Below are 14,068 nucleotides of genomic sequence, written 5' to 3'. Positions count from 1 at the left end.
GTTGGTAAAAGAGTAGCCCAAGCGTTGGCGGTGGGTGGTGATGACTAGCTGCCTTCTCTCTAGTCTTACACTGCTAAATTAGAAACGGCTAGCGCAGGTAGCCCTCGAGTAGTTTTGCGCAAAATTCCAAAAAAACAAAGTAATTATCAATAACTCCAAAACAGAACTAGTTTATACAAACAGCCAGGCGTAATGTGTTGTTTTCAACAAATTTTTAAATAAGTAGTCTTTGTTCGGCGAAAAACGACTAATTAACCCCAAATTGTTATTTTGTGATAATAGCGTAAAATTAGTTTTGCGCATGATGAGAATATAGCATATTCAACACATCTTTATCAGCGACATCTAGTGGTGATACTAATTTATCTTGCTTAATACAAATGACAGATCTATTTATAAACAATTAGTGATAAAAAACAAATTCCTCCTAGAAAAATTAGAACCTGCTTTTGAAGACACAACTCAATATAAAATACTTTACTGAAAAGCTGAATTACTCTGCATTGAATAATTTCTCTGATGTTGGAAAGCTCTGGGTTGAAGATAGTTGCTGACAAGATGAAAGTTTCAATTGAAATCGCAGAGTAAAACTTAAAGAAAACGCTGATTCTCCAGTTTAGGTTTTGTTACTGAAACTTCGAACTTCAAAATAGGCCTCTTTATGTCGAATACAAGTGTTATTACTGAAGCATTCGACTCCAATATGACCCTCAATATATTAAATACAAGTGTTCTTACGAAAACGTCGAACATCGAAATCAACTTCGTTACGTTGAATACAAGTGTTCCTACGGAAACATTCAATAGCAAGACCAGCTTCCTTAAGTTGAATACAAGTGTTCCTTTGGATATATCCAACTTCGAAATCAGCGCAGAAAAGTCGAAGTGCAAGACGACTTGCAACTTGTACAATAATGTTTAAGTTATCGCTTTGTTCAAGACAATCCAAAATTCACTTTGTATTTGTTGACTGAGACGAAAACGATAAGGTACGATGTATAATGTACATCGAACTAATATCTAACAGAGAAAAATAGGACAGTTAATGAAAAACGTGTTTGGTTTATATTGAATTTCGCACAAATCTACAAGTTTGTCTGCTCTAACTCTCTTCAATTTAATAATGATAGATTAGAGGAAAAACAGTTAAAACCATCCATCATCAACTCTTGGGCTACTGTTTTGCCCCCGAAAAGTTGGGATGGATTATCATATTTAACACCATTAGAGTCGAAAGGGGGGTGCGAACTCGCCAGACTAAAATTGTGAATCGAGCGCCTTAACTACCAGGTTGTGTAAGACTACATATTTACCGTGTATTGTACGTCTTTCTATATTTCTCTTTTATCTTAGATTTTTGAAATATTAACAATATTAGTAATACACACACACACACACACGCATATATAAAAATGTTTATACAAAATAAACAGAGGAAATAACTGTAAATTTTGTTCTTTCTCCTATGAATATATATATATTATGACAATTTTTTGTCCTTACGATTGTTTGTCTTAAATTTGTTTTGAGTTTCGCGCAAAGCTACACGAGAACTATCTGCGCTAGCCGTCCCTAATTCATGAGCTTAAGACTAAAGGGAAGGCAGTTATCACCACCCACCGTCAACTCTTGGGCTACTCTTTTACCAACTAATAATGTGATTAACCGTCACATTATAAGGTCCTCACGGATGAAAGTACGAGCATGTTTGGTGTGACTGGGATTCGAACCCGCTGATCTGCCGATCCTAAGTGTCAATTTATAGTCTGTACTCACTTATTTGCGAAATTTAACCATTACTTTGGTTATCTTGTTACTGTATTTCTTATAATTCCTAATCCGTTTTTTAAATTAACAATTTTTTAATAGTCTAGTATAAATCTAATTTCTACATTAATAGAAATCTTTAGACATGTTTAATAAACATTGAGAATAAATTAAGTTTTAACTTATATTTATGTCAACATAAGAAAGTCACACATTGAGTAAATGTAATAAGAACAGTTCATTCACCAGCTATTGTAAGAAATCTGACTCAGTTCTGTAATATTAATATTCTACAATGTAATATGTGAGAAAGTTAAAAATTAGCCTATTGACTGCCCAGTATTTCAGCTGCTACAATACAACTCTAATGCTTCTTTATTTTGTAATTATTTTCGTGACGCCATTTTGGATCTAAAGTGAAACAATTTGTAAGTAGGTCAAATGTATGTATGGTGCTGACATCTAGCGTTGAAGTTAGGTATTATTGAGAACGAATTAACTCGTCCGTGGCACTGTGTTATCGATCGGTTTAGAAGAGTTATCTCGTCTACGACATTGAACAGGTTAAACAATGGAAAGTATGGAAACCTGAAAATGTTTACTTGAACGATAATATTGAAACTACAACTAGTACGGTTGATTTAATAAAAACCTTGCATAACTTTTACACATTTCTATCTAACGATTAGAATAATTCATAGAACATAAATATTGAACTGTAAATATTAGAAAAAACTTAAATCTAAAGTGATTTTAAGACTAATTTATATTGTAGTCTTATTTTAATTTAGTTTTTGTGTATTATACTAATGTTGAATTTGTCTTAAAGCAAATCTATACAAACTGCGCCACATTCGCAGTGGGATCGATTGTTTGTTTGTTTGTTTGTTTTGGAATTTCGCACAAAGCTACTCGAGGGCTATCTGTGCTAGCCGTCCCTAATTTAGCAATGTAAGACTAGAGAGAGGCAGCTAGTCATCACCACCCACCGCCAACTCTTGGGCTACTCTTTTACCAACGAATAGTGGGATTGGCTGTTATATTATAACGTCCCCACTGGCTGAAAGGGTGAGCATGTTTGGTGTGACGAGGATTCGAACCCGCGACCCTCGGATTACGAGTCGCACGCCTTACGCGCTCGGCCATGCCAGGCCTAGTGGGATCGAACCTGAAATTTTCTAAGGAAAAAAAAACCAAGCTGCGTACTGCGAACTCTTAAAATAACATCCCAGGGCCCGAATGTTCTAAAAATGTTTGTGAGATTTGAAATAGGAGTCGAATAACTCTGATGTAATTCAGCAACTAACATGAATGTCCTGTAATTGTATTCTAGTGCCAATTTGTTGTTTATACACTGAAGATAATTTAAAAAAAAACGCGAAATATATACAGTTTAATTTGTTCATATGGACAAACACACACACACATATGTGTTTCAAGAATTTTCTTAATGACATTACATCTGTTGAAACCGAAAAAAAACGTTTTTTATAGAAACTTTTGTGTTGCAGTGAAAGTAACATTTGAAACTTCACCATGTGTTATGAAATACATGAAACTTCACCATGTGTTATGAAATACATGAAACTTATCATGTGTTATTAAATACTTGAAACTTATCATGTGTTATGAAATACATGAAACTTATCATGTGTTATGAAATATATGAAACTTATCATGTGTTATGAAATATATGAAACTTCACCATGTGTTATGAAATACATGAAACTTATCATGTGTTATGAAATATATGAAACTTATCATGTGTTATGAAATACATGAAACTTATCATGTGTTATGAAATATATGAAACTTATCATGTGTTATGAAATATATGAAACTTATCATGTGTTATGAAATATATGAAACTTCACCATGTGTTATGAAATATATGAAACTTATCATGTGTTATGAAATATATGAAACTTCACCATGTGTTATGAAATATATGAAACTTATCATGTGTTATGAAATATATGAAACTTCACCATGTGTTATGAAATATATGAAACTTATCATGTGTTATGAAATATATGAAACTTCACCATGTGTTATGAAATATATGAAACTTATCATGTGTTATGAAATATATGAAACTTATCATGTGTTATGAAATATATGAAACTTATCATGTGTTATGAAATACATGAAACTTATCATGTGTTATGAAATTTATGAAACTTATCATGTGTTATGAAATACATGAAACTTATCATGTGTTATGAAATATATGAAACTTCACCATGTGTTATGAAATATATGAAACTTATCATGTGTTATGAAATATATGAAACTTCACCATGTGTTATGAAAAAAATATATGAAACTTATCATGTGTTTTTAAATATATGAAACTTATCATGTGTTATGAAATATATGAAACTTATCATGTGTTATGAAATACATGAAACTCCCTGAAGTTGCAACTCAGTTAATTTATTTTTTTCAACAGCAACCACAAAATCGTAAGGCTTTCTCATATGGAAAAGTAATAACGTTCTAAACACATCAACGTATTCAGTATTATATAAACCTTATTGTACAATAATAACGTTCTAAACACATCAATGTATTCAGTATTATATAAACCTTATTGTACAAATTTATAACTGACTTTCACACACCATTGAAAAACAGTGAAAATATGGATAAGATAATATCGAGCTACAAAACAGCCAATTAACTTTTTTTTGTATTTTTTTACAAATATTCAACAGGTAAACTTACACGACAAAAATTTTACTTAAGCTCAAATACAATATAGCTGTTTTACACTAAGGTTAGTTAGTAAAAGGTCTTTTGTTTTTGTTTGACATTTAACATATCTGCTCTTTGTTCATATAGAAAATATGTATTAACAACAATTACTTTCAAGTTTATAACACTTATAGTATTCGAAAATTTTGAAGATTTTACAAGGATTTCGAAATAACGCGAACGTTTGAATTTGAAATAGTAAGTTATATATTACAACATGTACAGTTTGAACGAAACGAGGCGCGTTTCCAATCGTCTTCTTTAACGTGAAGTTTATACATTTTACGAGACTTTCTGTTAGTTATTTGTAATATAATACATACTGCAGTATTATTCACAATAGATTAAACTACCCTAACTTTTCAAACACATAACAGAACTTTATTGTAGCAATCTAACATTCTGTCTCGTTTTACAAACTAGGACCTTCTTCAAGTAACATTTATAGCAAGTATTGGTAGGAATGATATTACGTAAAAAGACACTCTAGGTCGTGGAAAGACATTAGAAAAATATGGTTTAAAGGTTTACTCAAGAAGCAAAACAGACAGAATACGATTAGAGAAAATTCATGTAAGAGGAAAACAAAGTACGGAATTTCCACGCATGTTATCTTGTCGTACTGGTATTGATACGGTATTCATGTTATTTACCACATGAATAATATTTTTACGGTGAGCGACAATTCTTACTGGTGTATTCGAATAAGAAACACCAACAGATAGAGGGAAGGACTTAGAATTATCACAGTTACTCGTGTTTTCAGGTCAGCAGGTCTCAGTTTGAAGAAATGGATTAATTTTGAGGATAAAAAATCGTAACGTCGTCATTTCCGGTTTATTTAAAAGTATGATTTCGAACATATAGAACATTCTTCATAGAGCATATAGGACAATCTTCATAGAACATATAGAACATTCTTCATAGAAAATACTGGAAAAAATGAAATCAGATTAGAGACCAGACATTTCCTTGAATTACCGGTAACACAGTTTGCGTTAGAGGGTTCTTCATTTCTAAATAAAAAAAGCTTTCACTGATGTCTTCAGAAATACCTTGTCCACGTAATATCGATACATAATATTAGCAGGGCAATCTGACGCATACGTTTCTCATTATGTTCTTTTTAAGTTTTTGTCTTAATAATGAAGGAAAAATGGAAAGAAAAAGTAAGACTTTACGACGTCACTTTGTAATACTGGATAAGACGACTTCGGATCACTCCATTTTACTTCTTCAAAAGGTTATACTTAAGATAATTATTTTGATAAATAGTACAGGGAATAAATATTTATCTTCTCAACTTGCTACCACAGCACCTATAACTTCCTGTAACAGCTTTACAGCACCTATAACTTCCTGTAACAGCTTTTCCAGCTCATTAAAAGAAATGCCACAAAACTGTGGAGAGAAGAAAGATGGATTTCCAAAGGTGTTTATGTAATCCACTACTGCCACTTATCCCTGAAATAGTGATGGCAAATAGTTTTCATTAATTTTCCTTTTGCAACTGAACAAAGTATTGTCACGAATTTCAAATCTTACTTTATGAAAGGTAAAATAGAAAATAAAAACAATGTATAAAAACATAACCATGCACTGAATCTACAAAAATACTAGATATCTCGAAGTTTTTAAATTAACTGTAACATAATTAACCATGCACTGAATCTACAAAAAATACTAGATATCTCGAAGTTTTAAATTAACTGTAACATAATTAACCATGCACTGAATCTACAAAAATACTAGATATCTCGAAGTTTTAAATTAACTGTAACATAATTAACCATGCACTGAATCTACAAAAATACTAGATATCTCGAAGTTTTTAAATTAACTGTAACATAATTAACCATGCACTGAATCTACAAAAATACTAGATATCTCGAAGTTTTTAAATTAACTGTAACATAATTAACCATGCACTGAATCTACAAAAAATACTAGATATCTCGAAGTTTTTAAATTAACTGTAACATAATTAACCATGCACTGAATCTACAAAAAATACTAGATATCTCGAAGTTTTAAATTAACTGTAACATAATTAACCATGCACTGAATCTACAAAATACTAGATATCTCGAAGTTTTTAAATTAACTGTAACATAATTAACCATGCACTGAATCTACAAAAAATACTAGATATCTCGAAGTTTTTAAATTAACTGTAACATAATTTATTGTAGTAAATTATTCACGGTTTTCCACCATTCTAGTCTAGTTCATGATGACGAAATACAAATTATCACGTCAGATAAATTTGTATTTCGTCATTTTTAACTAGAATGGTGGAAAAACCGTAAATAATTTACTAAGTAAATATTATTACAGCTAATTTAAAAACTCAGCGATGTCTCACATGTTTCTTGTTTTTGTGTATGGTTATCGATACAGTATCACAAGTTTCCTATGACCATCTTAAGTATATCAGTCTAAATTTGTTTAGTACGTATTATTTGTGTTTGTGTACGCTGCTACCAATGAACTTCTTTCAATAACAGGATCTAGTGTGGTAGATTAGCGACTTTCAATAACAGGATCTAGTGTGGTAGATTAGCGACTTTCAATAACAGGATCTAGTGTGGTAGATTAGCGACTTTCAATAACAGGATCTAGTGTGGTAGATTAGCGACTTTCAATGACAGGATCTAGTGTGGTAGATTAGCGACTTTCAATAACAGGATCTAGTGTGGTAGATTAGCGACTTTCAATGACAGGATCTAGTGTGGTAGATTAGCGACAACGTCCTAGGCTTTAGTTAGTCAGAAAACAAAATGATTTGTGATGTACAACCACCACAGCTTAGTTGAAAATGTTGTATATATCCTTCTTGTTTGTAACTTAAGTAAGAATTCAACTTACAAAAATATTGGTTTAATTTTTAGTCTTATATGGTCATGTGAACAATGTTTCCAATAATGCTCGTGGTGTTTACTGTCATTAGAAAGTTTCTTTTAGGACAATGGGATCAAAACGGGTATCTTCCACGCTTGTCATTTGTTTAAAGAGGTGAATAACAGTCAAACTCGTGCGTTTTGTGTGTGTGGGTTTTCTTATACCAAAGCCACATCGAGCTAACTGGTGCATCCACCGAGGGGAATCGAACCTCTGATTTTAGCGTTGTAAATCCAAAGACTTACCGCTGTTTCAGCGGGAAACTGAAGATAGTGGCTAAGAAGAAAGTGTAGTCTACATTCGGACTTTATTTTCATAACTAAGGACGTTGACAGTGATGTAATACATCTTAAAGCTATAATATGTATAATTTCTGAAGATTAAACAAATATTTAATTATTCAACATTGTAAATTTTTGTTTCTGAATATTTAATGTGCTCTAGCTGTGAATTACGTGAATTACGACCGATGTCGTAGTGATTGGCTGTCTGTATCACCTTCGAGATTTTTCTGTCTGAAATGGTTTGTTCATTTGTCGTCAAACTCAGAGATACACAATAGGCCGTTTTTGTTTTGACCACCGCGTACATAGAAACTAGAATTTTGCGCATGCGCTATGAGCTCAGTGATTTACCGTTGAGTCACCGGAGACTGGAAATTTAACTGTGAAAGAAAATAAAAATAAATTGTGTTAGCTGATATTTCATAACGTAGGTGGAATCGTTAAGAGTCACAATTGTATCATAACAAAACTCTTGCGTTTTACAGCTTTAAAATAAAGGCAGTAAATGATGTAATATTTGTTGAGGGCCCGGCATGGCCAAGCGCGTTAAGGCGTTCGAATCGTAATTCGAGGGTAGCGGGTTCGAATCCCAAGCGCACCAAACAGGTTCGTCCTTTCAGCCGTGGAGGCGTTATAATGTGACGATCAAACCCACTATTCGTTGGTAAAAGAGTAGCCTAAGAGTTGGCGGTGGGTGGTGATGACTAGCTGCCTTCCCTTTAGTCTTACCACTGCTAAACTAGGGACGGTTAGCGCAGATAGACCTCGAGTAGCTTTGCGCGAAATTTAAAACAAACAAACAATATTTGTTGTGTACGTGAATGATAAATGTTTAGAACAATAAAATTTTCTTTTCTCCTGTATTTGAATCATTTAACGATTAAAGACTTGGCGATGTCTTGTTACTGAATATAAAAACTTATTGTTGGAAAAAATGACTTGTATTATCAAAGTAGCCAAGTAAAATAATATAGAAACTAAGGCTTTAAACATATATATTATTGCTGTCTATTGAGTTTTTCTTCATTTCCACGTAAAGTGTTTCTTACTAAAGAGGTCACACATTTTTCAACATTCTCAATCTATCGTTAACATATTTACAGGTAATCATCAATGTTCTCACAAAAATTAATTTTGTATTCTTTGTTAACCACAGAGGACCTTTTCTGCTAACTAACCCTAACCATTTATTTCTTTCAGTTGCATATATGTTTTTATTGTGTTTTTTTTTATTGAAGTATCTTTTGTAATTTACTTTTGCTGTCCAATGCTAGCTACAAACCAAGAATCTTACAATAATTTTTGTGTATCTGTTACGTATTTGCGTTTTGTGTAACCAGGTGCTCTGGCAAACCAAACAGCAAGTCGTACTAACAGGCGTATCACACGAGTTGGCGATGGGTATTGTTGACCAGCTGCCTTCGTTCTGGCCTGTCACTTCAGCATTAGGAATTGTTAGAGCTTATAGCCCTTGACTAGCTTTATCCAGACTTAAACAACTAAACTCTCTGTCAACAACTGACTTAGTCTCTGTAAACATCTGCTGTATTTTTACCAAAGATTAAGGTGCTTTCTTTCAGATTCGGGCAATATATAGAGGAATTCTCTGGCAACCAATCACCTCCTCTCTCTCAGCTATTACTGATGTCTTGTGTTCTCTTACTAATGAACGTGCTAACGCGAACTGTCAGATGTGAACGGCTGGTGTGTCGTTTATTAATTTGTTATATGGTAGATACTGTTGTATTCTGTGTTAAGAGTGTAGATGTTCTTTATCAGCTGTTTATCGATTTCCTCTCTAAAAGTATTTATTTCTGTCAATTACTGTTGTATTATGTTGAACTACTGTTGTGTTCTGACGAATGAACGAGGCTGTTTGTTTTGAATTTCGAGTAAAGCTACGTGTGGGTTCTTTTTACGAGCTGTACCTAATATAACAGTGTAAGTCTAGAGAGAAGGCAGCTAGTTATCACCACCTACCGTTAACTCTTGTGTTACTCTTTTACAAACGAATAGTGGGATTGACCATTACAGCGTCCCCACGGCTGGAAGGGCAATGATGTTTGGTGGGACGGGAATTCCAACCCGCGACCCTCAGATTGCGATGAGATCGCTATAACCAGCTGACCATCGCTACTTGTGAGCTATTATTTCATTTGTACCATCACTGCTATTTCTCCTGTAATACAATGTTATACTTTTCCTTAGCTGTTTATGTCAAGCTATTTTTCCTGTAATACAATGTTATACTTTTCCTTAGCTGTTTATGTCAAGCTATTTTTCCTGTAATACAATGTTATACTTTTCCTTAGTTGTTTATGTCAAGCTATTTTTCCTGTAATACAATGTTATACTTTTCCTTAGTTGTTTATGTCAAGCTATTTTTTCCTGTAAAACAATGTTATACTTTTCCTTAGCTGTTTATGTATGCTGTCAAGCTATTTCTCCTGTAATACAATGTTATACTTTTCCTATGCTGTTTATGTATGCTGTCAAGCTATTTTTCCTGTAATACAATGTTATACTTTTCGTTAGCTGTTTATGTCAAGCTATTTTTCCTGTAATACAATGTTATACTTTTCGTTAGCTGTTTATGTCAAGCTATTTTTCCTGTAATACAATGTTATACTTTTCCATAGCTGTTTATGTCAAGCTATGTTTCCTGTAATACAATGTTATACTTTTCCTTAGCTGTTTATGTATGCTGTCAAGCTATTTTTCCTGTAATACAATATTATACTTTTCCTATGCTGTCAAACTATTTTTCCTGTAATACAATGTTATACTTTTCGTTAGCTGTTTATGTGAAGCTATTTTTCCTGTAATACAATGTTATACTTTTCCTATGCTGTTTATATATGCTGTCAAGCTATTTTTCCTGTAAAACAATGTTAAACTTTTCCTTAGCTGTTTATGTATGCTGTCAAGCTATTTATCCTGTAATACAATGTTATACATTTCCTATGCTGTTTATGTATGCTGTCAAGCTATTTTTCCTGTAATACAATGTTATACTTTTCGTTAGCTGTTTATGTCAAGCTATTTTTCCTGTAATACAATGTTATACTTTTCCTCAGCTGTTTTTGTATGCTGTTAAGCTATTTCTCCTGTAATACAATGTTATACTTTTTCTATGCTGTTTGTATATTCTGTCAAGCTATTTTTCCTGTAATACAATGTTATACTTTTCCTCAGCTGTTTTTGTATGCTGTTAAGCTATTTCTCCTGTAATACAATGTTATACTTTTTCTATGCTGTTTGTATATTCTGTCAAGCTATTTTTCCTGTAATACAATGTTATACTTTTCGTTAGCTGTTTATGTCAAGCTATTTTTCCTGTAATACAATGTTATACTTTTCTTTAGCTGTTTATGTATGCTGTCAAGCTATTTTTTCTGTAATACAATGTTATACTTTTCCTTAGCTGTTTATGTCAAGCTATTTTTCCTGTAATACAATGTTATACTTTTCCTTAGCTGTTTATGTATGCTGTCAAGCTATTTCTCCTGTAATACAATGTTATACTTTTCCTATGCTGTTTATGTATACTATCAAACTATTTTTCCTGTAATACAATGATATACTTTTCCTTAGCTGTTTATGTCAAGCTATTTTTCCTGTAATACAATGTTATACTTTTCCTATGCTGTTTATATATGCTGTCAAGCTATTTTTCCTGTAAAACAATGTTATACTTTTCCTTAGCTGTTTATGTATGCTGTCAAGCTATTTATCCTGTAATACAATGTTATACTTTTCCTATGCTGTTTATGTATGCTGTCAAGTTATTTTTCCTGTAATACAATGTTATACTTTTCCTTAGCTGTTTATGTCAAGCTACTTTTTCTGTAATACAATGTTATACTTTTCCTTAGCTGTTTATGTCAAGCTATTTTTTTGTAAAACAATGTTATACTTTTCCTTAGCTGTTTATGTCAATCTATTTTTCCTGTAATACAATGTTATACTTTTCCTATGCTGTTTGTATATTCTGTCAAGCTATTTTTCCTGCAATACAATGTTATACTTTTCCCTCAGCTGTTTTTGTATGCTGTTAAGCTATTTCTCCTGTAATACAATGTTATACTTTTTCTATGCTGTTTGTATATTCTGTCAAGCTATTTTTCCTGTAACACAATGTTATACTTTTCGTTAGCTGTTTATGTCAAGCTATTTCTCCTGTAATACAATGTTATACTTTTCCTTAGCTGTTTATGTATGCTGTTAAGCTATTTCTCCTGTAATACAATGTTATACTTTTCCTATGCTGTTTATGTCAAGCTATTTTTCCTGTAATACAATGCTATACTTTTCCTATGCTGTTATGTATGCTGTCAATTTATTTTTTTCTGTAATACTGATGTTATGCTTTTCCTTAGCTGTTTATGTCAGGCTATTTTTCCTGTAATACAATGTTATACTTTTCCTATGCTGTTTATGTATGCTGTCAAGCTATTTTTTCTGTAATACAATGTTATACTTTTCCTTGGCTGTTTATGTCAAGCTTTATTTTTCCTGTAATACAATGTTATACTTTTCCTTAGCTGTTTATGTCAGGCTATTTTTCCTGTAATACAACAATGTTATATGCTTTTCCTTAGCTGTTTATGTATGCTGTCAAGCTTATTTCTCCTGTAATACTGATGTTATATGCTTTTCCTATGCTGTTTATGTATACTATCAAACTATTTTTCCTGTAATACAATGATATATATGCTTTTCCTTAGCTGTTTATGTCAAGCTATTTTTCCTGTAATACAATGTTATGCTTTTCCTATGCTGTGTTTATATATGCTGTCAAGTTTATTTTTCCTGTAAAACAATGTTATATTCTTTTCCTTAGCTGTTTATGTCAAGCTATTTTTCCTGTAATACTGATGTTATACTTTTCCTTAGCTGTTTATGTCAAGCTATTTTTCCTGTAATACAATGTTATACTTTTCCTTAGCTGTTTATGTATGCTGTCAAGCTATTTCTCCTGTAATACAATGATGTTATGCTTTTCCTATGCTGTTTGTGTATACTATCAAACTATTTTTCCTGTAATACAATGATATACTTTTCCTTAGCTGTTTATGTCAAGCTATTTTTCCTGTAATACAATGTTATACTTTCCTATGCTGTTTATATATGCTGTCAAGCTATTTTTCCTCTAAAACAATGTTATACTTTTCCTTAGCTGTTTATGTATGCTGTCAAGCTATTTATCCTGTAATACAATGTTATACTTTTCCTATGCTGTTTATGTATGCTGTCAAGCTATTTTTCCTGTAATACAATGTTATACTTTTCGTTAGCTGTTTATGTCAAGCTATTTTCCTGTAATACAATGTTATACTTTTCCTTAGCTGTTTATATCAAGCTACTTTTTCTGTAATACAATGTTATACTTTTCCTTAGCTGTTTATGTCAAGCTATTTTTTTGTAAAACAATGTTATACTTTTCCTTAGCTGTTTATGTCAATCTATTTTTTCTGTAATACAATGTTATACTTTTCCTATGTTGTTTGTATATGCTGTCAAGCTATTTTTCCTGTAGTACAATGTTATACTTTTCCTTAGCTGTTTATGTATGCTGTCAAGCTATTTCTCCTGTAATACAATGTTATACTTTTCCTATGCTGTTTATGTATGCTGTAAATCTATTTCTCCTGTAATACAATGTTATACTTTTCGTTAGCTGTTTATGTCAATCTATTTTTCCTGTTATACAATGTTATACTTTTCCTTAGCTGTTTATGTCAAGCTATTTTTCCTGTAATACAATGTTATACTTTTCCTTAGCTGTTTATGTCAAGCTATTTTTCCTGTAGTACAATGTTATACTTTTCTATAGCTGTTTAAGTATACTGTCAAGCTATTTCTTCTGTAATACAATGTTATACTTTTCCTTAGCTGTTTCTGTTTGCTGTCAAACTATTTTTCCTGTAATAAAATGTTATACTTTTTTTTAGCTGTTTATGTCAAGCTATTTTTCCTGTAATACAATGTTATACTTTTCCTTAGCTGTTTATGTATGCTGTTAAGCTATTTCTCCTGTAATACAATGTTATACTTTTCCTATGCTGTTTATGTCAAGCTATTTTTCCTGTAATACAATGTTATACTTTTCCTTAGCTGTTTATGTATGCTGTCAAGCTATTTCTCCTGTAATACAATGTTATACTTTTCATTAGCTGTTTATGTCAAGCTATTTTTCCTGTAGTACAATGTTATACTTTTTCTTAGCTGTTTAAGTATGCTGTCAAGCTATTTCTCCTGTAATACAATGTTATACTTTTCCTTAGCTGTTTATGTATTCTGTCAAACTATTTTTCCTGTAATAAAATGTTATACTTTTCCTTAGCTGTTTATGTCAA

General features: G+C 31.9%; 1 protein-coding gene across 1 annotated transcript in view; it reads right to left on the bottom strand.

Annotated features, from left to right (window-relative positions):
• Positions 1-4,596: 4,596 nt before the first annotated feature.
• The window catches only part of LOC143235154 (uncharacterized), a 29,257-nt gene continuing 19,785 nt past the window's right edge, over positions 4,597-14,068 (bottom strand). Inside the window, exon 5 of the mRNA XM_076473029.1 lies at positions 4,597-5,988. Coding sequence (XP_076329144.1) covers positions 5,906-5,988 — 83 coding nt within the window. The 3' untranslated portion in view covers positions 4,597-5,905. The remainder of the gene's footprint in view (positions 5,989-14,068) is intronic.

Source organism: Tachypleus tridentatus, chromosome 12, assembly GCF_004210375.1.
Source record: "Tachypleus tridentatus isolate NWPU-2018 chromosome 12, ASM421037v1, whole genome shotgun sequence".
Taxonomy (NCBI): domain Eukaryota; kingdom Metazoa; phylum Arthropoda; class Merostomata; order Xiphosura; family Limulidae; genus Tachypleus; species Tachypleus tridentatus.
Note: the sequence above shows the minus strand (reverse complement) of the source record. Positions and strands in the feature narration are given on the sequence as shown.